The 25,815-nt window shown below is 39.2% G+C and overlaps 1 protein-coding gene and 1 long non-coding RNA gene across 7 annotated transcripts in view; one reads left to right on the forward strand and one right to left on the reverse strand.

Annotated features, from left to right (window-relative positions):
* Positions 1–21,391, reverse strand: part of Rbbp5 (RB binding protein 5, histone lysine methyltransferase complex subunit) — a 35,076-nt gene extending 13,685 nt beyond the window's left edge. For all 6 annotated transcript variants that reach the window (XM_021242467.2, XM_004862122.3, XM_004862123.3 and 3 more), the window contains exons 1-5: positions 21,200–21,391; positions 10,421–10,446; positions 9,382–9,554; positions 2,910–3,050; positions 1,940–2,102 (exon numbers count right to left, since the gene is read on the reverse strand). In XM_021242467.2, the coding sequence (XP_021098126.1) occupies positions 1,940–2,102; positions 2,910–3,050; positions 9,382–9,554; positions 10,421–10,446; positions 21,200–21,218 (522 nt within the window). In that variant the 5' untranslated portion in view covers positions 21,219–21,391. The remainder of the gene's footprint in view (positions 1–1,939; positions 2,103–2,909; positions 3,051–9,381; positions 9,555–10,420; positions 10,447–21,199) is intronic.
* A 70-nt stretch (positions 21,392–21,461) lies between these two features.
* LOC101712686 (uncharacterized) lies at positions 21,462–25,465 on the forward strand. The gene is made up of 2 exons (XR_205979.3): positions 21,462–21,819; positions 25,146–25,465. It is a non-coding gene; the product is annotated as an uncharacterized LOC101712686 (long non-coding RNA).
* Positions 25,466–25,815: the final 350 nt, after the last annotated feature.

Below are 25,815 nucleotides of genomic sequence, written 5' to 3' on the forward strand. Positions count from 1 at the left end.
CCTCCCCCACCCCCCAAAAAAGAAAAGAAACCATTTGTTTTGGGCTGAGGATTTAGCTCAGTGGTTCCGGCGCCTGCCTCGAAAGTGCAAGGTCCCGAGTTTGATCCCTGGTACCAAATAAATAAATAAATAAATAATAAAATCCAGTAGAAATTGGGTAAAAATGCAAATACTGCTAATTCCTGTTTACTCAACCTGATGAACTGATACTGCCTTTTACTTTTTCAAGTAAACTACAGTCGGTAGTCAGGCAATGGCAAACACCTATCATCCCAGCACTATGGGAGGCAGAGGCAGGAGGGTCAGAAGTTTAAGCCCAGCCTGGAAAACTTAGCAACTCAGCAAGGCCCTGTTTTAAAATAAAAACCAAACAAAAAAGAGCTGGGGATGTAGCTCCATGTGAAGTCCCTGAGCTGTAATGGCAGAACCCCGGGGTTCAAACCCAACACTGGGGGGCAGAGGAAGTGGTCTTCATAATCCATTTTTAAAATATGATATTTAACATTATTCACAATAGCCAAATAGTGGTAGCAACCCAAGTATTCATCAACAGATGAATAGTTAAAACAGTATATGGCAGACATCTACAATATGGTTGAACTTTGAAAAGGCGGGAAATTCTGACATGCTGCAACGTGAATGAACCTTGAGGTCACTGCATTAAGCAATAAAGCCAGGAGCAAAAGGAAAAATATGGTTTGAGTCCACTGACTTGAGGTACATGGAGTAGTCAAAGTCAGAGACAAAGCGAAATGGTGGTTGCCAGGAACTGGGAAATTTATTGTTTAATGGGCATAGTGTTTCAGTTCTGCAAAATGAAAAGAGTTCTGAAGAGGATGGTGGTGAAGGTTGAATGTACTTAATACCATTGAACTCCGCATTTAAAAATGCTTAAAATGGTAAATTTCATTTTACTAGTTTGTTTTTTTTTAACGGCCACTTTGTTTTTGTTGTTTGTTTTTTGAGACAGTCATGCTATGTAGTTCAGGCTGGCCTTGAACTCACAGCAATCCTCCTATCTCGGCCTTCCCAGTGCTGGGATTGTAGGTATGTGCCATCATGCCTGGCTAACTGCCACTTTCTAAACTAGCCAAGAGAATTGGGGATGTGGCTCAGAAGGAGAGAGGGCCTTGAACATGTTAGGGTTCAAGGGGTTCAATCTCCAGTACTGCAAAGGAAATAAACAAACAAACAAATAAATAAATAAGTGAAGTAGCCATGAAATTACACTAGCCCATATGCGCCAATCAAAAACAAAACAGCAGGGCTGGGGATGTAGCTCAGTGGTTTCGCCCCCTGCTGTGCAAGCCCAAGGACCCGAGTTCGATCCCCGGTACCAAAAAATAAAAAAATAAAAAACAAAACAGCAAAATCAAGGTGTCTAATGGAATTATAAATACTAAGCATGAAAAGAGCCTTAAAGCTCACCTAAGCTCCCTTCATATTCCACAGAAAAAACACCAATGCATCCCTGGAAGAAGGGCCTATACCTTCCAAACATTCCAAAAGGCATGGTGAGATGTTTAACAGGAAAATAAAAGAAAGAAAAATGACAAACTCTTGGTACTACAGGTTAAGCCAGCCTGAATTACACAACATTGTATGCAACTAGATATCAAGACATTTTCATCAGAAGTGTTCCAGTCGATAACATGACTTTTAAATTTTATAATTTAGTAATGACCCTTCATTACTGACATTTATTAGAGGCCTTTCCATCCTCTGTGTCAAATAATCTCTGCCCACTCTAAATTCAAAGAACAGAATTTATAATTAAGGCATGAAAGAAAAACAAGCTAAATATACTATAGGTAAGAGTCATGGTTAGACCAAGAATAAAAGAAATTTCAAAAGAAGTACAACGAGTAAACATACGAAATGAGTCAGTGCGTGAAGGGCCTGGTCCTTACTTTACCAACGTGCGGGCTCCTGGGCTTACCTTGCCTTTTGCATTTCCTGTATAGATATATTCCCCTCGCCTATCAAAAGATGCCACCACGTTCAAATCGGAGTCATCGTCTACCGGCAGAACAACATGTTTGGAATCTGAAAGGGTCAACATGACAGGAGCAGATTTCATGGGACACACGAGAACCTTGTTCCTGTTTAAAAATATGAACAGCACATTGGCTATTGCTTTGGTATCAGCAGGCTGAGCCCTGACCTCTGTCTGCTCCCCTCATCAACCCTCTCAACCCAAGCAAATCTGAAATCACAAAAAGCCTTAAGTCCTCATGTCTAGTAATGGGGAAAAGACTGAGTGAAATTACGGGGATCCTATCCTGACAAAATAAAATGTGATCATTGAAAATAAATATGAAGATATAATTTAACTAGCAAAATAGGAAATACCAAAATAATTGATTATAGCTACGTAAAAAATCGCGTGTTGAAACATATCTCATATGGACTGAGCTAAGAGGCACTATGTAAGAAGTCTCGTACCTACAGAGGAGTTGACTACGAGAGATCTCAGAGAAATGAAACAGCTATGTCTGGGTAATGCAGTGGTGAATAACTATTTTTCTTAAATGTAATTTTAATATTGAGCTGTCTACTCATACTAAAGAAATCCAAATTATTAAGGCAGGAAAAGCCCCAAGTCAAGGTCCAATCATACTTATTTCTATCTGCTCATTTTCGAAGTCTTAATTTGGCCAGTTATAACTATTATGTATAGTTAAATATATATGTAGAGTTATAATATACAAATTATATGTGTGATACACAAATACAATAACAATGTCCTTGAAAATATACTCAGTATAGCCAACCTGGAAAGCTTATTTTACACAGGTCTTAGAGATGTGTTTTTCTGCCTCCTAAACCTTGCACTGAAGCTATCAGGAGCCCAGAGCTAATCCATCTAGAATCATACCCCACCCGGGACAGGAACAGCACAAACATACTGATCGCGTGGGTGATACTGGACTTTTAAGATGGGTGAAGGGAATCGGAACCTCTGGTCACAGTCGCCTGACAGAACATCCCACTGTGACACAATGTTATCGGTGGAAGCGCTCACGAGCTTGTGGCCATCTCGACTCCAGCTAGGAAAAAGGGGTAGTTTAGTAGGTATTCAAGGGTAAAGTACAATATATCATCTCACTGCTGTGGATAAAATGCAGGAGTCACACACGTTCTCCTTACTGCACAGGCCAAGAATTTTCTTTTAAGTACTATATACTCAACCTACAAAGGCGGGCACAGTGGCACATAGTTGTTAAATCCAGCATTTGGGACACTGAGGCAGAAGGATCACAAGTTTCGAGTCCCCCTGGGAAATTTAGTGAGACCCTATGTCAAAATAAAAAGTAAAGGGATAGAGACATAGCTCAGTGGTAGTTTTTAAGGGGAGGGAGGTGACACAGGGTCTTGCTAGGTAGTTAAGGGGGTCCTTGAACTCACTATGTAGCCCAGGCTGGCCTCAAACTTGTGTCAATCCTCTTGCCTCAGCCTCCTGAATGCTGAGATCACAGGTGTGCACCACCACACTTCGCTCTTTTGGTACCATTTTTTAAAAAATCTACAATAAACTTTCTCCAGTAGCCAATAAAGACTGTTTTCCTAATATCTTCCCATGTAGTCATTAATATTTCAAGTGGCTCCGTGAAACAACAGACCAAATATCTTGGAAAACCCCCAAATCAGCTAGTCTTTAAGAGCTAAAATAACAAAAACAACAACAAAATGTGGTTGGGGTGGGAGGGCTTGAGAGTGAAGAGTATGTGAATATTTTGAAGGTGTCCCAAAAGTAGCACCATCACAGCATTAACAAAACGAAAAGATAAGACTCTTATTTAAAAATAAGAAAGGGGGGCTGGGGATTTAGCTCAGTGGTGCCACCTCCTGCCTTGCAAGTGCAAGGTCCTGAGTTCAATCCCAGGTACCAAAAAGAAATAAAATAAAAAATAAAAAGAAGAAAGTATCCCTCCTGCTAAGTACAGCCGAACACCTCGGCCATTCTATAAAACAAACACAAAAGGACCCTGAAAGGTAGAGAAAAGAGAAGCCAGCTGACCGCAGAGCCTGTGGGATGCCTCAAGGGTGAGTTCTCTGTGCATCCTTTTGCCTCACATAGCCTGGACCAGGCGAAGGAAGCCAGTAAGCTGGCAATGCCAACAGGCACACACAGAAACCCCCGAGAAGATACTGCTTTCTCTCACTAAAGGACAGCCCAGCGAGGCAGAAGGCTTGGAGAATAATCTATGCCAGGCAGACACCACAGAGAAATCCTGCTCTAGTCAGCAAGAGCTGGACAGACAGCCCACACTTCCACCCGCGCCCCACTGCACAGGGTACCTGCGTCCCTCTGCTGGGACGCGGTCCGGGAAGGTGAGTAAGGGTCAAGACCTTCGCTACCACCAGCAGGGATGAGGTCCCCAGCACTGCATCAGCGGGGGCCCCAGAGATGGACCAAGATGCTTGTATCCCTGCAGACAGGATGCGATCAGCAGAGACCCAGGGCACAGCCTACACTTCTACCCGCCCAGCAGTCTCGGCAAAGACACCGAGAAAACCAAACAGTCATTCCACACTTGAGAAATACGATAACCGGTACAGATGAATGCATAAGCCAATGGAGGAAAAAAAGAGTAAAGAATCAGCAAACTGGAAGACAGAATAATAAAAATTACTCAATCTGAACAATAGAAAACTAACTAAAAAATAAAAGAACAGAACTGAAGAAGAGCCTCAGGGACATGTGAGTCCATAACAAAAGATCTGACATTCGTGCCATCAGTCCTGGGAAGAATAAACAGAGTGGGACTTAGAGATATTTGCTGAAACAAAAGGGCAGATTGACATTTGTTGCCAGCAGACCTAACCTAAAAGAAGACTAAAGGAAATTCTCTAAATGGAAAGAAAAGGGAGAAGAAATCTTAGAAAAGAAGGAAGAAAGCATAATGAAAAGAGTATAAAAAATATGAGTAAAACACTTTTTTTCTCTCTCAAGTGCTGATGTTTGAAGCAAGTTATAACACTGTCAGTTGGGTGTGGTTCCTAGCTGTAAACAAATTATATATATACATACATATATATATTTGCCTCATGTGGAATTCAATGTCTTTATTTAGAATATCTGAGACAGATATCATGCCTATCCCTAATTTCTCTTGGTTAAATTTCCTAAGTTCCTAATATGTTAAAATATTTACACAATAATTAAAGTCATATAAAGACACATTCTAAATGAGGTTAAATCAAAGAAGAATGTATGTAACTACTGATTATAACTATGATGGTTAGGTGTACTCACATACACCAAAAATTAGGAAACAGCTAAACAACAGCAATGCAAGTATACTATGCAATATTTTACTGGCACAATTACTTAAAATGAAACAGAAAACCAACCCCTATATATTAAGCAAAAAAGCAAGCTATAAAGCAAAACATACAGTTTGTCTACAATTGTGTTTTAAAAGCACTACGGGTTTATATGTATTTTTTACATATAGAGAAAAAAGGTAAGCTATATCTTATAAATAAAAGATCTATTCTGTACTGTTAAATAACAATGGTTACCCCAAGGAAGAGACAAAGGACTTTTGTTTTTTTACTTTGTATACTCATGTACTGTATGATTTAAAATTTTTTAAACAATCAAATATAGATTTTTTTATTTTCTTTTTTCTTATTGGTACATTTTAGATATACATAATGATAACATTCTTCATAAGGAATCTGTACTGGTACATAATATATCTTGCTTCTTCTTTTTTTCCCATTCCTCTCCCCTGCCTTCAGCTCCTCTTCCCCTCCTTATTTACAAAAGCTTTATTCCCATTTTTTTCTTTCTTTTTTTTCTTGTCCCTTCCTTCCTTTCTCATTCTCCCCTCCTTTGTTCCCTTCTCATTTGAATATTTTTGTCCCATTTCCCAACATCTATTATACATTTTGGTCCTTATTTACACTTTGAGTTTCTCACACCAGAGAAATAATGCAGTATTTAAACATGTGTGTTAAATTTATTTCACTTAAGAATATGGTCTCAAGGTGCATCCATTTAGCTATAAACGTCTGATGGGCATCCTTCTTTATGGCAGAGTAGTACTTCATTATAGATATAAAAACACATCGGCCAGGGATTTAGCTCAGTGGTTTTGCTGTCTGCTGCACAAGCGCAAGGACCTGAGTTCGATCCCCGGTACCAAAAACAACAACAACAACAACAAAAAACACATCTTCTTTATCCATTCATCAGTTGATGGGCATTTGGGCTGTTTCCAAGATTTAGCTATTACAAACTGGGCCGCTATAAACATGGGTGTGCATATATCACTGTGGTATATACTTTTAATTCTTTCTGGACGATACCAAGAAGGGGAATAATAGCTGAGTCAAATGAAGCCTCTAGTTTTAGTTTTTTAAGGTATCTCCACACTGATTTCCACAGTGGTTGCACCAGTCTACACTCCCACCAACAATGGAGAAGGGTTCCTTTTTCCCTGCAACCTCGCCAGGATTTGTTATTGGTTATTGGTTATTTGTTATTTGTTATTGGGGTTTTTTTTTGGTACCGGGGATCGAACTTGGGTCCTTGCTATTGGTTCATTTCTCGATAGCAGCCATTCTTTCTGGGGTGAGGTGGAATCTCAGTGTTGTTTTCATTTGCATCTCTTGAATGACCAGCGATGTTAAAAAACATTTTCTTCATATATTTATTTGCCATTTCTATTTCTTTATCTGAGAAATGTCTATTCATTTCAGATGCCCATTTTTCGACTGGGTCTTTAAATTTGGGGGGTCTGATTTTTTTGAGTTCTTTATATATTCTAGATAGTAGTCCTTTGTCTGAGGAACAGCTGGCAAAAAATTTTCCACTCTGTGGGTTGTCTCTTTACTCTGTTAGTGGTTTCTTTTTCTGTGCAAAAGCTTTTAAAGATGAGATCCCAGTTGTTGATTCTTTGTGATATTTCTTGTGTGACTGGGGTTCTGTTCATAGTCTTTGCCTACACCAATGTCTCCAAGAGTTCTAACTATTCTATCTTCCAGCAGATTAAGTGTTTCTATTTTAATTTTTTTTTGTTTTAATATTTAGATCTTTGATCCATTTTGATTTTAGTTTAGTGCATGGCAAAAGATAGTTTTAATTTTCAGCATGATTTTGTGAGTTTTAGAAAGTTAGTAATTTTGGAAGAGGAGAAAAAATTCTATCAACATTCATGCCCTTTGACTAATCAGTAACACACTTCTCAAAGTCTGCTCCACATCATAGAACAAATGCCTCCTGGGCACCTCCACTAAGCTATCCTGTTCACCTAACACACCTCCGAATGCCTGCTACATAGCAAGATAAGATGCTGAGAATACAGTGATGGGAGACACGGTCTGTATACTCCAGCACTTCCTATCATTCAGGGAAGATACTCACAAAACAAACGTGCAATCAAATATGAACGGAACAGAAGACATGCGACCATGATCCAAACTCACCACTCACCTGGCAAAAACCTACTCACACTACAAGTAGGAGCTTAGAAATGATCTCATCTATGAAGCCTTTTTTGACACAGCTCCCTTCAGACACAGCTGTAATCCCAGCTCCTCAGGAGGTTTAGGTAGGAAGACAGTAAATTTAAGGCTAGCTGTTTCAAACTAAAATTCACACAAAGGGGCTAGGTATGCAGCTCAGGGGAAGTGCTTGGCTATCAAGTAGGAAACCCTGGGTTCAATCCCCAGTACCACAAACAAACAAAAAGACAAAGAAAAAGATCTATAAAGCTTTGTAACATGTGCCTAACTGCATACCCACCTCCCTTAATAATCAAGAATTTCTCCTCTGGGTTCACTCCGCAGCTTCACAGACTGATGCACCCATACAAACACACAAGCTCTTCTCATTTGTTTTTGTGTTCCCAATGCCGAACACAGTACCTGGCACATAACTCATGTTCAATGTTCGTTGAACAAATTATTCTATTGAAAGTAAAACTTTATGCAGACACCCACTAAACCCTATCCACCAGGGGGGGAAACCCCAGAAAATGGTTAAGATAGTTTAACATGTGAGATTCTACTAAAAAAAAAAAAAAAAAAGCAAAGAAGATTATAGTTTATTTATTACACTGGTCATACAAGACTTTTAAGCAAGAAAATGTCTAGACAGTGTTTGGGAGAAAAAAGCAAAACATAAAATATAACACAATTATAAACTATGGTTTTAAAAAATAACTTACAGAAATGTATCAAAATATTTATAGAAGTAACATCTGGGTGGTAGGACTATGGGAAATAGTGTCCTACTTCATTTTCTTTTCTATAATTTTCTAAAGTTATGAATATATATATAACTTTATAATAAAAATATATACATAGTTCCATAGGTAAAAGTTCTAAAATCAGATTGTGACAGTGAATGCACAACTCTGAATATATAAAAAACAGTGAACTGTACAGTCAAATGGGTGCATTTGATCTTATGTGAATTATACCTATCTAAATAATGTTGTCAAAAATATACGTGTCTATTTAAATCTTTACAGCAAGAATAAAAAAGAAATGCCTAGGCCTGGAGAAGACCTACTATCACCCAGACCAGTGCTCGCATTTTGTGCATCAAAGAAAGTTTGGGCCCAAGCCACCAGGTCATTAATGGCAGACTGACATTCAATCCTCCTCTCAATCCAATCCTTTATGCTACCACTGCTGCTGCCATTCAGACCACAGAAAAGTTATGATTTAACTAACCCTGATCTTATAAATGCTATTTTATGCCCTCAGGTTCATTTCAAAAACCAAATGCTGCTCCTACATAAAATTTTATGAAGCAAATAGAGAGTGAAATCAACAGGAATTTATGCAAAAGCAGATTTCAGCTCCATGTATTTGAGTGAAAGCCTTATTAACTATACTTTAATGAAGGAATAAGCATGCTTGTGACTGCTGAAGTTGCTGAACTCGAAAACAGACAAGGTAGAACTAGATGACTTCCAAGCTTCCCTCCTAACCAAGACTTTATTCTAAATGAAATGTCAATAGCACAATCATGCTACAACTGCAATCTGTAAACATTCAGTATTCAAATGGTCCCAGACAGAGCCTGATATAAACCCAGCATCACAGTGAATTTCTCTCCTCAAAGGTGCTTCAAGGATATTATGGGCCTGGCATCTGCATAAACTATGAGAAATTCTATTATTAACGGTTGAGTATTTAAAAAACTCCGAATATTCAAATATCTACACTGAGATTGGCAAATATACAGTACATATTAATTCTCCTACCTTAACTCATTTTAATATATTAATTTAAAAATTCCTGGGGTTGAGGGTATGGTACAATAATACAGGGCTTTGCCTAGCGTGTACAAGGCCCTGGGTTCTAATCCCTAGCCCTGCAAAAAAATGAAACAGAATAAAAATAAAACTTCCTTACCACAAAGAACAGACTGGATGGATATGTGCACTAATTATTTTAGCGATGCCTCTCGTCAAGAAATCCCAGATGACAATTCTGCCATCATTACAGCCAACTGCAAGCAGCGTGCCCCACCTGTTAAAGGTGCAAGTCAGGGCCATACTGATACAATCCAAAGTCCCATCAGCTTCCTAAAAGGCAAAAGAAACAAAGAAATACAATACAGACAATAATGGCCAGGTAAAGGCCGGGGATTTAGCTCAGTGGTTCCGCACCCTGTTTTGCAAGCATTAAGGTCCCGAGTTCAATCCCCGGTACCAAAAAAAAAAAAGGCCAGGTAGCTAAACTATTTCTTAAAAGTTCTATCATTTATGATGTTTCTCTTCAATCTAAATTACAATGCATACCAAAATAACATCTACATATCTTCTTATACCTTTTAAATTAGCTAAAATGAAGATACATTTATAAAAACTAAAGTATTTTGGAAACAGATGTGTTCAATCCCTTAAATTATCACTATCACTCTGCAAATGGACAATACAGAACAAAAGTCATTTTTAAAATCATACGTATTAATCTAGTAGTTACAGTTCTGGGAATTTATCCCCCCAAAATAATTTAATACAAAAAAAAACAAGGAATAGCCTATATACATTACATTAGAGAAATCAAATTATTTTATATCAGAATCAAGCCATTTAAAATAACCACAATGACTACAGTGAAACATATTCAAGTGTCACAAAGCATACTTACATAAATTGATTATTATTATGTAAAAATATTGATTAAAACTTGAAAAGCACACCAAAAAAATCTATGTATAGGTGTTTTTACCTTTTGTGAAAAACCCTTCAATTAATGTTTTTAATAAAAGGAAAATGAACTATAAGTTTTACAGCTTTATGGAAAGCTTTCCAGCCATGCTCAAAAGTTAAACACCTCATTCCACTGCAAAAGATACATTATATCACGCCTAATGCTTCTTTGTTACCAAACATAATTACTAAGTAGTTATCATGTTCTCCAAATCATGAGAAAACTGTACTCTTACCTCTGGATAGTTCTGCCCAAATGACTCTGCAACAAAGCAAAGAAAGAGTTGATGGAAAATGCGCCACATATCAGGGTCCATATAGTTCATAAACGTGAGATATATATATGAATGAGTGATTATTGTCTACTATGCGCTAGGTCCTGGGTTGCATCCCCAGCACCACAAACAGAACAAAACAGATCAGTAGTTGGGCAAGTGAAGAGATGACAGGGAACTGATGCCCTTCTGGGGTTTCCGTGAGGTCACACCTATTTTCATTTTAATATCATACACAGATGGTTTCTGTCCTTTTTATTTTCATTATCTGAGTTTTCCTGAGAGAATATAACCTATGATTATTGAAACAAAGGGAATGCAGAAGCAAATATGAGACTCTAGCTAATTTCTACTTAGGCAAACATTAAAGAGATCTGTAAAACATCTAAAACAATGCCATTCTTCTCACTAAATATTTTTGGTTTTTAAAAATCATATTTATATTACATATAAATATGTAATAAATACATTATGACTATTTTAAAGTAAGCTTTTAAAACTATGCTTTAACATCTAAATTACTAAATATCCATAGATATATCCACACAAACAAAAATGTCTTTGAAGATCTTCAATTTCCTAAAAGTATAAAGGCTCCTAAGATAAAAGCTTGGGAAATGTTGATATATCCAGGTCTAGTTTTCCCCAGCATATTCTCTAGGGATTTCTATTTATTTCCATAGTTACTAAAATGAAGAGAAAGGAAAGGCAAGAATCAAATCAATCAGTCAAATTATCTTTAGTTCCAACCACTCTCTGAAACTTTTACTAACAAAACAACCAATTACCAGAGACCACTTCTGTTCCGGGCTCATAGAGAGGGCCCTCCTTTTCTGTGGTTTCAGTTAACTCATGGTCCAAAACATTAAATGCAAAATTTCAGATAAATAATTTGTAAGTTTAAAACTGCATGCGTGATGTCTCATCCTGACAGGCCAAGGCAGGATCGATCATCCCTTTGCCTCACTCATCTACACTGTTTCCACTACCCACTGTTACTGAGCAGCCATCTTCCCTACCAGATCAACCGCCTAAGCATCACAGTGCTTGCGTTCAAGTAAAACCTTATTTTACTTAATAATGGCCCCAAAGCATCATTATTATGGATGTGCAGGAGAAAAACACAATGCATTTAGGGTCTGGTACTAGCAGTGGTTTCAGAGGCCCACTGGGGCTCTTGGAACCTATTTTCCACCGATATGGAGAGATTACGATGTGTAACAGAACTGGGTCGTAACATCATCTGATGGAATACACAGTCCTCTACATTCCTTTCTCATGCAAATAGAAAGAAATGAAAGGAAATGCAGAAATCATTATTAAGTTTGGAGTTTTCTGAAAAAGTTTTTAAAGTTACTAAAGTAAAACATATAATAGAAAAATGTAGTACAATTTTAAAAATGATAGCTCCAGCTGGGTATAATGGGACACGCCTGTAATTCCAGCACTCTGGGAGGCTGAAGCAGGAGGACTGCAAGTATGAGCACAGCCTGGGCAACTTAGCACAATCATTTTGAAATAAAAAGGTCTGGGGATGTAGCTCAATATGAAGGCCCTGGGTTCAATTCCCAGCACTGAAAGAAAGAAAGAAAAAAAAGACAGCTTCCTCCCTCCACTCACTCACCAAGATAAAAACTTCCATGTATTTTTGCATGTTTATACAGTCACATATTTAAGGGGTTTTTTAAAAATAAAATACTACACATACAATTTGCTTGATTTAGCAATATATCATATATTTCTTTCCAAATCAATATGATAAACTATACTCACATGGTTGAGAAACATAAAGACAAACAAAAAACACAACTTAAAGACAAAGGTACTCAGAAAGGAGCAGCATGTGACTTGCTGTACTGGGAGATGGAAAAAAAAAATCACAAATAAGGTTCTGAGAGTCCTGAATTCAGGGACCTTTTATGGTTAAATTGTCTGTTTTTGGTTTTATGTTTGGAATTGGCAAACATTCTAGTTAAGCGATTACAGTAAGGACTTTAAAGAAACCTAAAGACTAAGCCATTGAGTCCCCTCGACAAGCAGGCTGACAAGGCCACTTCCTCAAAGTACACCCAGGACCACGTTCATCCTCCCGTCCTCCCACCACCTACACTTTGCGTTATAATTGTATTAGCTCTGCTTGTTTTTATTTTTTATCAGGAGTAAGAAAATTTATTGGGAAATAGGAACAAGGAATAAGAATAGCTCCCGGGAGACCAGAGGGGTCCCGAATGGGTTGCCTGACTCTGCTTGTTTTTAAAGACCACTGAGGGAGGGCTGCCCAAAGATGTGGATACCAAAAGGAAATAAAGCTTGGTCAATTAAACTGTAAGAAAGATTTAACTTTCTAATACACTTGAAAACTTAAAAACAACCCTTTTACAGCAAAACATGTATTTCCAGGGCTGGGGATGTAGCTGCTCAATGGCACCAGGCCTGCCTGGCATGCACAAGGTCCTGAGTTCAATCCCCAGTACCAGGGGGGGAAAAACCCAAAAAAAACATGTATTTCCAAATTGATTACAAAAGAAAAATCCTTGACTAAATTAATAAAGACCACATTTAGCCAGGTGTGGTGGCATAGGCAAGGAATCCCAGCTACTGGGGAGGCTGAGGCAGGAGGACTAAAAGTTGGAAGCCAGCCTGGGCAACTTGAGAGAAATCCTGTCCAAAAAAGAAAAAAACAGAAAAGGGTTGAGGATGTAGCTCAATCTCAAGATCTTCCTGCCTCAGCCTCTCAAGTGCCAGAATTACAGGTGTGCACCACCAGGCCCTGCGCTGGAGTTTGTTATTCTGCCATATAAGACCTCATTATGCTATAGCAGGGGCAACAAAACACAAAGGATTACAGCAAGACCACTCCAAACATCTTCACAGAACAACACATTCTAATATAAATTCTTAGTTAAGAAAATTTTTAATTTTCATACACTCCTACTAACAAATGCTAAAAACGTTTGGTAAAACTTTCTTTTTTTGGTGGCGGTACTGGGGACGGAACCCAGAGGAGCTCCACTAATGAGCCACATTCCCAGTCCTTTTCACTTTTTATGTTGAGACAGGTAGGACTTGAATTGCAATTCTCCTGCCTCAGCCTCCCAAAGTGCTGGGATTACAGGCATGTACCACCTCAGGGGCTCAATAATAAAAGAAATTTTATTTCTTTTTATTTCTTTTCTAGTAAAAGAAATTGAAAACTATAGAAACTATTTTTTAAAGTACTCACACACAAAAAAACCAAACAGTATTATTCCAAAGAGTAAAATAGTAAAATAGTAAAATTCCAATTCACATCAACAACTAGACAGGCGTGTGTCAACATTAGTCAATATGATCTTGAAGGCTTTAGCCAATGAAACAAGGTAAGAAAATAAAATAATTGATTTAAACATCAACTATAAAGCAATAAAACTATTTCTCTTGTTGATATCACTGAATATCTAGGAAACAAAAGAAATTCTAATAAAAAGATATTCAAATTAATGGGACAATAAAGTAAGGTGGTCTGATACAAGGAAAAGGAGGGCTGGTGGGTATAGTGTTTGCCTGCCATGTGCATGGCCCTGGGCTCAATCTCCAGCCCTCAAAAAACTGTTTTTAAAGTTAAAACGTCGACAGTTTTTTTTTATATAGAGGCTACTGGTACCCAGACATGTAAATGGAGAAGAAAAGTCCATAAACAACAGGACAAACATAAACTACTACTTAGAGGAGGGGCTGGAGGGTGTAGCTCAGGGGTAAAGCACTAGCCTAGCATGTGTGAGGCCCTGTGAAAAATCCCTCCCCAGCACCACCCTTCTCCCAACACATACACATAAAGATAATAATAATGTCAGGCCCTGAAGGAATGAAGGAAGGAAAGAATAAAGAAAAGAAAAAGCTGCCAGGTATGGGGCAGAGGCCTGCTGTAATCTCAGCACTAAGGAGGCTGAGGCAGGATTACCCTGAGTTTGAGGCCAGCCTGGGCTACATAGTGAGTTCAAGGCCAGCCTGAACCACATTGTGAGACTCTGTCTCAAAAAAACAAGAAAGAAAGGAAGGAAGGAAGGAAAGAGAGACAGAAAGAAAAAATATTAAATAAAAAATAAAATACTTAAGGAAAAAATAAGACACATGACATGTGTGAAGAAAATTACGACATCTTAGTTAAGGCCCCAAATCTGAACAAATGAAAAGCATTCCTACATTCCTAGGTGGGAGAGCTTAATGGCTTCTTCAAAAGTTAGTACATTTTATGCAATTGCAGATGAATTAAAGTCATACTAAAAAATTGTTAACATACTATAAGGCTGCCCAGTTTAGTGGTGGATGTATTTAATATACAGGAAAATGATTCTCAACCAGAAAGGAAAAACATTATAATTCTTCTCTCATATAACACATAAAAATAAATTCCAGATAAATTTAATTTAAAAATTATTATTTTTTTTGGTACCAGGGATCGAACTCGGATCCTTGCGCTTGTGAACCAGGTGCTGGAACCACTGAGCTAAATCCCCAAGGGCCGGGGATTTAGCTCAGTGGTTCAGCCGCCTGCCTCGCAAGCACAAGGTCCCGAGTTTGATCCCTGGTACCAAAAAAAAAATTATTTTTAAGTCTTAGGAGAAAAATCTAGGAAACCACATATACAACTTAGGGCAGGGAAGATTTTGATCAAGAGAAGAAAACCAAAAGCTCTAAAAGAAATATATTTGATAATATAAAAATCAGAACACTTTGCATGGCAAAAGTTCACATAGTCAAAAGAGTTAATACAGAAGATGGTCTTAAAACAAAGGAAAACATGATCAAACTCAGTTATAACAGAGAAATGTAATAAATTAAAGTGAAATAGCACTTTCATATATCAAGTGGGAAAACTTAAGAAAGGCAGCAACTACTGCTTAGCTGAATTATAGTAATTCTCTCAGAAATTACCATTAGGGTTAATAAAAAAAGACAAGATGTATATAAGAAGACCTCAAAGATGTATATAAGAAGACCTCATTTTTGTAAACATCTGTACCTGAATAAAGAAGTATATGAACATGGAGAAAAATATGGAAGGAGATTTATGTGATTATCAACAAAGAAGGGAAGAGGGGAAAAAAAAATCAGTTTTTTTTTTTTGGTACTGGTGATCAAACTCGGGACCTTGTGCTTGTGAGGCAGGGAGTGGAACCACTGAGCTAAATCCCTGGCCCAAAAATCACACTTTAAAAAAAATGGTTAAAATTATATGAATATGTGTGAATGCACTAAGAACTGTTAGATCTATTATCTCTTTCATGAAAAACAAATTGCAAATAATGTATAAAAAATAGTTCTAGCCAGGCACAGCAGTGTACCTGTAATCTCAGCTACTCATGAGGCTAAGGCAGAGGGAGCAATCACTCGAGCCCAAGGATTTGAGGCCACCCTGGACAACACTAAAAAGCAAAAACCAAGTCTTTATAAATTTTGTGTAAATATGTTTATGTAAGCAAGGAAAAACATTAAAAACATTTGAGGTGGAGGAGAAAAATACTTTTGCCTGCCAAGCGTATTTGTACTGTTTCCGCTATTTTAACAAATATGCCCTATATTTGTTAACCTGGAAAACAGCAAAGGAAACAACATTCACAGGTGAAAGACCCACGGGCTTTCCAGACATAAACTCAATCATTTCTCTGAAGGGCTCAAACTTCCATTTGTTATTAACAGCTACCACTTGTTGAATGTTTATGTGCAACCCCATACTCCAGCTTCTACATTTTATCTTATTGGATTCTGACAATTCACTATTAAGTGGACATCATTACACCCCTTTTTACTGAAGGATAAAACTAGGTGAAAAGGTTAAATCATTTCTCAAGTTCAGAGTCAAAAGCTGGAAAAACTGTGATCTGACCCAAAATCTAGACTTTTAGCTACGTTGTAACTACACTAAAAATCCTAGAACACAGCCCAAATTTGACATCAAGATTACCACTGTATGACTTACAAAACATCTGCCCACACCTTTCCATGTGTTTTCTTTTCTCCTCAGAGATCAGCAGTGGTTTTGGCCACCAGCTCCTTCAGGGCCAAGGAATGTGATTCAAACAAGCAAAGGGAACTAAGTGACCCACTTAAAACCTTGACCTACTGAGGGCTTTTCTTCACAACAACCAGTTTACTTTGTCTATTTATCCCAAAATAATCCTTTTTGCCATAGACGCAAAAGAAAAATAAACTTAAGCATTCCATTTATCCTTTACCTATAAAGCTCATGCTAGGCACACACAAGACATCTGGTGTTGCATCACCCAGCCCAACCAAGACTTCCTTGTTCTTCACACTCCAAGTAATAAAAACCCTTTCTTGCCGCCTCATTTTTACAGCCTTGGTTTTCAATCGTATTAGCTTTCAACCACTATTCTGAAAAGCCAGCATCACCCCGATCCATCCACCACCCGTTTGTGTGTGCCTTTCTGGGATCTGAGTTCAGACAGCTTTCAGGGAAATCACACGAGCATCTTCAGGGATCTCCTCAGAGCTTCCTTTCCACGACAGGATTCTTTCCCCAAATACCCTGTGACATTCCAGGCCTCTTAAGCTTTTTTCCTCCCAGTTTTGTCACATGGAATAATGTCTATTCTCTGAATTTTTTAACATGCAGCTCCTTAAAGACTTAATTACCAGGAGCTGTAAAATTTCATGACTTTTCTCCCAAGAGTCCTATTTTTTCTACTTACCAACCATTTCGTCCTTGTTTTAACAGTTTAGGACCTACGCTGCAGTTTCCATTTCGTTTCCTGTATCTAACAGGTGAGGACTCTGTCACTATTTCTTTTAGGGAAACGCAACTAGTAGGGGTAGATAACTGACCTCACTCTACCCTCAAACCAAACCACCACATCCCTTGGCTCCTGCATCTCCATGGCTCCAGTCTTGCCTCCTACCATCTTTTACCAAGCTCTAAGGCTACCTTTCCAGAATGTATCATGCCATTCAACTGCTAAAAACCTTCCTTGTTACAAAATGCACAAAAGTCCTAAATCTAGTTTTAAAAAGTAATTTCAGGGCCGGGGATTTAGCTCAGTGGTTCCATCGCCTGCCTTGAAAGCACAAGGACCCAAGTTCGATCCCCAGTACCCCCCCCCCAAAAAGTAATTTCAATCTGCCCCCAGGCGGTATTTTCCAGTTGAATTTTGGCTAATTCTCCATCAGCACCTAGAACAGAACCTGGAGCGGCCCATCTTCTACACCAGCTGCAAACTGCTGACCATTTCCTGAACATACCACACATGTTCACACCTTAGGTTTGTTTGCCACTGCAGTTCTCTCCACTCAGTTACTTTCATCCCTGTGGAAAAACCCCGAACCTCACCCCCACCCCACTCTGGTGCTGAGGACTGAACCCAGGCCCTTGTACATGCAAGACACTCTACCAGCCAGCTATACCCCAGCCCTCTCTACCCTTTCCTCTCTAAAATCTCCCTAAATTCTACAGCCATTCCCGCCAACAATGCAAAACTGACTGCTCTTTTAGCTGGATTTCCATAATACACTAATTTATTATGATTCCATATTATAATTATTTACTTATGTTTCTCCTACTGCTATTTATCCAGGGCAAAGGTGGTATCCTATTTCAATATTTTTCAAATGGCAGGATTCAATCCACCACAAATAGATTAAAAAACTCTCGATGAATGAATTTAGCAAGTTGCAACAAGTTTTTTAATAGATTAAAATAGGAACTATCAAAGGGAACTAAACATAACAAGTGGTACATCTAATTCTGAAAAATTTAGTTATATGGACATGTACATAAATAGATTATGACAGAAAATGTATTTCTTACTATGAGTTGTGGTAAAAATAAGTTGGAAATGGGCCAGGGATTTAGCTCAGTGGTTCCGCCGCCTGCCTTGCAAGCGGCAAGGTCCTGAATTGGATCCCCAGTACCAAAAAGAAAGTTGGAAACACTGTCTTTGTCTTATTAACTTTATGTATCCAGTACACACTGCCTGGCACACAGCAGGGGTTCAAAGTGGTTACAGAAGAAAAGTTAGTAGCAAATTACCTAGGGACCACCTAAGGGTCCACATCTAAAACACATTATCATTCATTCCCTTTATCTGGCCAGATGTCTTTTAGTATGCTCTAACAATCATGTCCTCTGTGTTGCTTTCCTTTTTATATCTAAGCATTAATTTTCTGGATTTAAAATTCAGAGTCATTGCTACAGAGATTTTTATCTTTTGGACCCAGACTGTTTTTAGCTTGTGTACCTTCTAATGCTACATATTCCTCCCTAAGTTTCACTCTCATGAACCTTCTGTAGCATTCAAGAAAAATCTTTTGGGCCTGGGATGTAGCTCAGTGGTTTCGCTGCCTGCTGCACAAGCGCAAGGACCTGAGTTCGATCCCTGGTACCAAAAAAAAAAAAAGAAAAATCTTTCCCAGCTTAAGAGTGCAGCTCAGCGGCAGAATGTGTGCTTAGCATGCACAAGGCCTTGTGTTCAACTCCTAGCAGCAAAAATTAATTAAACAAACAAAACTTACCCATGACCTTGCTGTCTTCTTCCAAGGACTGGCCTATAGCCCGTCCTTCACACTTTTTAAAAATAAAGGTCAACTCTTTGTCTATTTTGTCTCCCACACCTTCCTAAAATCGCAGTACAGTAATCGACCTTCAGCTCAGGATGCTGAGAGCCCCACGCTGCGGAAGCACTAAATGTAGCAGCTGTTTGTCAACGCTCAGTCTCAACTGCTCTACAACTGGCTTCTATGGAAAGGCACCATACTAACCTGTGTTCTACCTCTACGTGGAAAAATACACGGAAGGCACTTAAAATGTGCCCAGTTAAGTACTACACAACTGTTAGCTAATTTTTCATTCTTCTTATCCCTTATATAGAGATAATTATCCAAGATTTTGTCTCAAAATTTTCATTTTTGCCCCTCCCACTTTCTCCCTTAGTCATCTACTCACTAAGCTTTAATTAGCCCACCTACAGGACTATTATAAATCCAAACCTGTCTCTCAAAAATCCATAAATCCAAACCTGTCTCCTGAACTCTAAGTCCACTAAAGAGATCCAAAGCTAACTCTCTTTCCCAAATGTCCTTAAATCTTATAAATAATGCCATTATTTAGTCCCATCATTCCCCCCTTCACTTTCTTCCTTATCACCACTGTATGCAATCAGTTCTCAAATTCTGTCAACCCTTTCTCCTCAGTGCTTTTCTTTCCATTTCCCAGCTCAGCCCTCATCATTCACCTTCCTTATCACTAGTTCTCTAAACTAGTTTTACACCCTTCCAAGACTCAACTGCACATTACTGTCAGTTAAATCTTACAAATAAGATTCCAGTTAAGCTACTTAGGCCAAAACCCTTCAATGCATCTATTCAACTTTCCTTTAAAAGCACAAATTTTGAGCCGGGCATGGTGGTACACACCTGTAATCCCAGCACTTGGGAAGCTGTGGTAGGAGGATCCCCATGAGTTCAAGGCCAGCTTGAACTACATAACAATACCCTGTCTCAAAAAACAAAAAACAACCCCCCCCACACACACACACTTCACACTGGCATTCAACAATGTCCATAAAACAGGGCTGGAGTTGCATTCCCTTTATTATACCACCCACATCCTGGCCATACAGGAAAGTTCTCTAGGTCTACCCTCACTCATATCTTTAACATATTATATAGTGAGCATTCCTCATCGTCTCTTCGTACTTACTCTGTCAATATTTTACCAACCTTAAATATCCACTTAGAACCCCAACTCCTCCACAGATGAGGGGCAGTTTTTTCTGACTGCCTTAGTTCCCTTGCCCCAAAGACATTAACTCCATCTTCCAAATGTTCTTAGCGTGTGGTAATGACTCTCACAGGCCTATGTTCTGCAACATACAGTGAGTATTTATATAATCACTTTGAACTCTCTGCTAAACGAGAGTTAAGACTCCTTAAAGGCAAAGACCATTTCTTAAATTACTTTTGTAGCCCTCTGATCAACATATCTTCTGAATCTTTCTTTTTATGATTACATAACTGTTAATCACAAAAAGTCATGTAAAAGTTCTCCAAAACCTCAACGATCCCAAGACTGCCATGCTAACAGTCCTAATAAAAGCCCAGAAGAAAGGTCCAACTTGGAGAAGGGGTAGAAAGGAAATGAGATTGACAAAAAGCAACTGTCTCTATAGTTCGCACTTTCATGCATTACACACCAACCCTCGCAGTTAGAGGCTAAGATGACAGGACTTCAGTGCCAACTATGCCACTTATCTGCTTAATGTCTAGTTACAACCCTCCGAGCCTTTTTTTTTTTTAACTATGTTTAATGAGGGACTTCTATTAGAAAATCTTCGAGTCCCCTCCTTAGGCAACAAGAGTTTCTACAAAGAGATTTAAACTGTCCAGACATCCAGTCCCCTGACAGGTCTTCACAGCTTCGCCCCAGGGCTCTCGTGTCCTCATAGTCCAACTCCAACAACCCTGGTCTCGTCTGCTCTGGGATACTTTAGCACCAGCGATCCATGTAATCACAGCTAAGTCACAAAGTGTCTGTTCCCTTCCACTGCACTACTGATCTGGAAAAGGCTTCAGAAAAGCGGTACATTCTACTTGGGGAGAATGATGCTGCAGCTCCATCCCAACAAGCGCCCAAAGATCCAACGCAGAACCTTGTCCCTAAGGTTACAGCCTGAAGCTCCTCCCTCCTGCATTCCCTCCTTTCCAGTGCCAAAGGATTGTCTAAGACGCAACCATACCCCTCCTTACCCAGCAACTCAAGGTTCATCCCTGCGGACTTCGGCCGCGTAGACTTAGATCCGGCAACAACTCCTTAGCCCCCGCCGGCTTCTAAGACCCGCGTCTAAGTGTACGGCGCCGTAAACACCCCGGCGCAAGCTGCAGAGACTTTCAGATTTAGAAGACCCCGCGGCTTCCGCTTTCCTCCCCCGCTTTCCATGGTCGTCTCAAGAGGTTTTCCATATATATGCCTAACCGAAAAGAAGAATAAACTCTCTTGGAGTCAATTAATTTTTATCTTTTGAAGCTATAGTAATGTCACCATCGCTTAGGACTTTAAAACATGCCAGAGTTTAAGGGTTTTCTTGCCGGGAACATATGCACAGGTGAGAAAAATTTCAGGCACGCAGTTAGCCTACTAATCTTTGCTATGGCGTGTGTTCCGTGGTGTTGTCCGGGCGGACCACCTCAGAGTTCGCAGGAAAGGTTCCGGGAAGTTCCTACTGACGTACAAGAGCGGGAAAGGTCGGCCCCTAGCGTCCCTATGGGAGCATAGCTGATGTCGAGGCGCTTTCTTGGCAGGCTGTATGCGGAAGTTTCGTGAAAATTATTTCACATTTGTAAAGCTATGCTATTGATCTCGCAGAAAGGTACGACAAAATTTATTAGGCCTTTATCTATAAAGTGTTACCGTGTGCCCAACAGTAGTTAGGACGCTATGAAAAATAATAGGAGTGAGAGGTGAATTGAGTTCCACGGGGAAGCTCAATCGGGTAAAACGGTGATGAGATACACAAAGCAATTAGAGCAGACCAGCGGATGGCAAATAACGAAGGCGGGGGGAGCGGGGGGAGCAAGTTTTATGTAAACAAGGTCCTGACTGTGGCCAGGCTCGCTGTAGAAAATGGGACCCAGGTTAGAGCCCACCGTGTATATATAATGCCAGTAATCCCAGGTGTACCCTAACGCCCTCCACTCCTTGAGCAATACTGAATCCTCTGTGCCTCCGTTTTCTTATATGTAAAATCGGAATGATAATAATAGTACTTACAGGATTATAAGCACTTAAAATGACAAGTGCCCAGGAAATAGTAACTGTTACTTACAAGTCACTCTCTTTTAAATTACTGTATGTCATTTCCTTCAGGCCATTAGGGTAGGTATTAGCCCCATTTGACAAAATACAGTAATGGAGCTTCAGAGATACTAGGCAGTTTGTGCTCCTCCGCATATCTAAAACATTGCTAAAGTATCTAAAATGTTCTGCTTCTAGCAATAGGATTATTCTCCACACTCTCCCAATCGTTTATTAATGAAATAGTTAAGGACCACCATGATGGGACAGTGGTGGGACAGAAGGCTGGGACGACAAAACAGTTCCTATTACCCTATAGCATGGCATGTTTCAACAGACCCGTTATGAGGCCCCGATAAAACCAAAAAAGCAAAATGTTTGTATAAAATGAGAAGTTATTACCAAGAAAAGCGCTAAGTAAGCCCTCTAGCTTTGCTTGCTCTTAGTCAACTTAAAAGTATTAATTTTGCAAGTCACACGGGTGGACAATACATATTAATTTCTCACTACCTTTGCAATAAGTAACCCCTCTGACTTGGGAGTTATGGTAACAGTTGCCTAGGTTGGCTCTCACGGTCCTCAAAGCCACTTTCCTTGAGAAATCCGACCGATTCTTCACTCGGGTCTTCGGATGTCTAATGGGTGACTAACATGGGATAAAACCTTGGCATCCTGTCTTTATGTTGTGTCAGTCCTGCTTTGCTGTTGTAACAGATGAGTCAGATTCTACTCAATTCTGTATGTAGACATGTTGATCATTTAAGAAATGTTTTGTCCAACACTGTGACGCAGGGCCAATTTGGCCTATTGCCCATTGGAGTCAGTGTGTGTTTTTTCTGCCCCACCCTTGTCATTTTTCAGCAATAAAAGACCTGCACCCCTGTCATAAGTCCAGGACATTTATGTAAGATGATGATAGCAGCTGCAGGAGTAACTTGGCATTCCTGAGCGAAGCTGACCCCCTGTCAGCCCTCCAAGTACAGAGCCAGGATATTCTGCTCCAAATGATCATGCCAGATATAGGAAAACTCAACAGCTTCTAGGATGAGTTGTTGACCATAGCCACTCAGTGATCCAAATCCATCACAATAAGAAACATCTTCTAAAACCATCCCCCTGGCCAATGAAAATGACTAGACTTTAGCCCACCCCCATAAAATCCATAAAAACCTGCAGCTCTCTTGGGTTCTGCAAGCAGCAGCTTGGTCACTCTGTCAACCAATTGCTTTCTCCCTTCAGCCAAAACCCCAGTGTGACTGAGCCCCTCTGCCAATAAAGTTTTGTCTCTGTAGGAATGTGTACGCTTGCAGTATTTGGCCCAGTCTTGTTTCTGCTTTCTCTGGGTCAAAACATCCATTGGACCGGAGATTTAGCTCAGTGGCACTGTGCCTGCCTCACAAGCACGAGGTTGTGCGTTCAATGCCCAACACCCCCCCCAAAAAAAATCCCATCATACAGTATCGTTGATAACCCTCTTAAACTCTGCCTATTGGATAAGTGAAAAAATGGCATGATTACGTTTATTTCCTGTCATTCTGCCTTTTTGTGAAAAAGAAGACCTTGGTTTGTATTGAGGCTGAAGTTGCATCTCATTAAGATATTGCATGTCCAAATGGATGTGGTGGCATATACTGTAATCCCAGCGCTCAGGAGGCTGAGGTAGGAGGATTGTTGCAAGTTCAAAACCAATTTGGGCTACGTGAGTTCAAGGCCAGCCTGAACTATATAGTGAGGCCCTGTCTCAAAACAACATCAACAAAAAGATATTATATGTTCTCCCTGAATTAGGCCAACTGATATTTATTTCTTTTTCAGAAAAAAATCAGCGATCTGAGGTGGGGATGTAGCTTAGTGGTAGAGGGCTTGCTTGGCATGGGTAAGGTCTGGGATTGATCCCCAGCATTGCAAAAGAAAACCAGGACTTCTCTGGCTGGAGCACTTCCTACTCAGCCAGGACATGCTCCAGGCAGCTTGCTGCAATAATGTTTAAAAGCTCCCAGGTGACTGATGTGCAGACAGGGTTGAGAGCTACTACAGTACAAGCTAGCGGTGCCACCAAAGTGACTGGCTGAAACAGGAATTAAAGGCTTTGTCAGAAGAAGTACTCTTAATCACAATCTGTGCTTCCTGCCAATGGGATGAGCTAAGAAAGAAAACATGGACAGTCACAATGTAGCTCTGAGTTTCATGGTTCCCTGGAGAGAAAGATACATATCTCAGTTCAGGGACTCAATTCTCTCCAATAGTCTGGTCAAAACCAAGTTGGATGAGAACCAAATCAAATTCAATAGTTACATTCAATGTTGGCCTTACTGGGAAATTTGATTCAGTTCTCACCCAGTTTGGTTTGTGACCAGAATCGTGGAAAAAATCAAGTTTGTGAACTGAGGCATATATCATATATATGATATATACCTCCTACATATATATATATGATTTATACTTCCAACAATGAAAAAATACAAGTACCCAGTCATTTATTACAGTATTGTTAATAATTGCAAAATATTGGAAACAATTTTGAAATTTTCATTTTTATTCATTCTGTAAAATATAAACAATCAACTGAGATGGTTTCCTCAAAGCCTAAAAACTGTTCTAGCTTTTATGTTTATTTGTAGATAAAAGCTAAAGTCTTTGTAGAAAATCCCCAACAGCTCATTGTGACCTCAGAATACCCTCAACAGTGATACAGCTTGTGAAACACCATCACCTCTCACCCTAATTCAGCTTTATTTACAAGGTGTTTTATGCTTCTTTTTTTCACAAATGTATTTTTAAAAAATTTCTCTAAATTAAAATTTTTAACTTGCATATATGGGATATATTTTAAATATTGATTTTGAATGTCTAGTGTTCTCACAAAATTTCTTCTAATAGTTATATTTATATCCTTTGTAGGCTTTGAAGACTAGGATGTATTATTTAAGGACAAGGCCTGCAGCTAATCCTGTCCAGTTCACTCTAAATAAGGAAAAGCTGAAAGATAAGGAAAAAGCATCAAAGGAGGAAGAAGAGAAAGAGAGGAACACAGCAGCCATGGTGTGCTCTCTGGAGAACAGAGATGAGTGTCTGATGTGTGGATCCCGAGGAAAGACTTAGAAGAAAACAGCTCGCCTTCCTTAGCCCAAACACTTGAGCATAGATAAGCATAGTGAGTTTGCTTAAGATTATATGGCTTTGCCGGACCATGTTGAAACAAAAGGAATAATTGATTTAAAGTACTGTTTCTATTTGTGTGAATGATTTGAAAAAAAGACTTGACATGTTGGGAATCAAAGTAGAAGTTTTAAGTGCAAAAGAAGTTATCTTGGAAATAGGAAGTGGTTTAGTAAAGTTCATCATGTTTTATGCTTCTTGATAAATTAAAAGGCATATAATATAGATGAATAATAAAGCCATCTGCCAGTAAGAAACCTTTATCCTTTATGTGATAAGTAGAAAGCCGAAGTAGAGAAGCACACCACTTAAGAGAGATGGCAAAGGTGAGAATATGCACAATCCTTTCTTTTTTTTTTTTTTTTTTGTTACTGGGGATCGAACTCGGATCCTTGCGCTTGCGAGGCAGGCG

The sequence above is a fragment of the Heterocephalus glaber genome, unplaced genomic scaffold, assembly GCF_053883595.1.
Source record: "Heterocephalus glaber isolate CG9 unplaced genomic scaffold, H.glaber_assembly_v1.0 deba00001600, whole genome shotgun sequence".
NCBI classification, from domain to species: Eukaryota; Metazoa; Chordata; class Mammalia; order Rodentia; family Bathyergidae; genus Heterocephalus; species Heterocephalus glaber.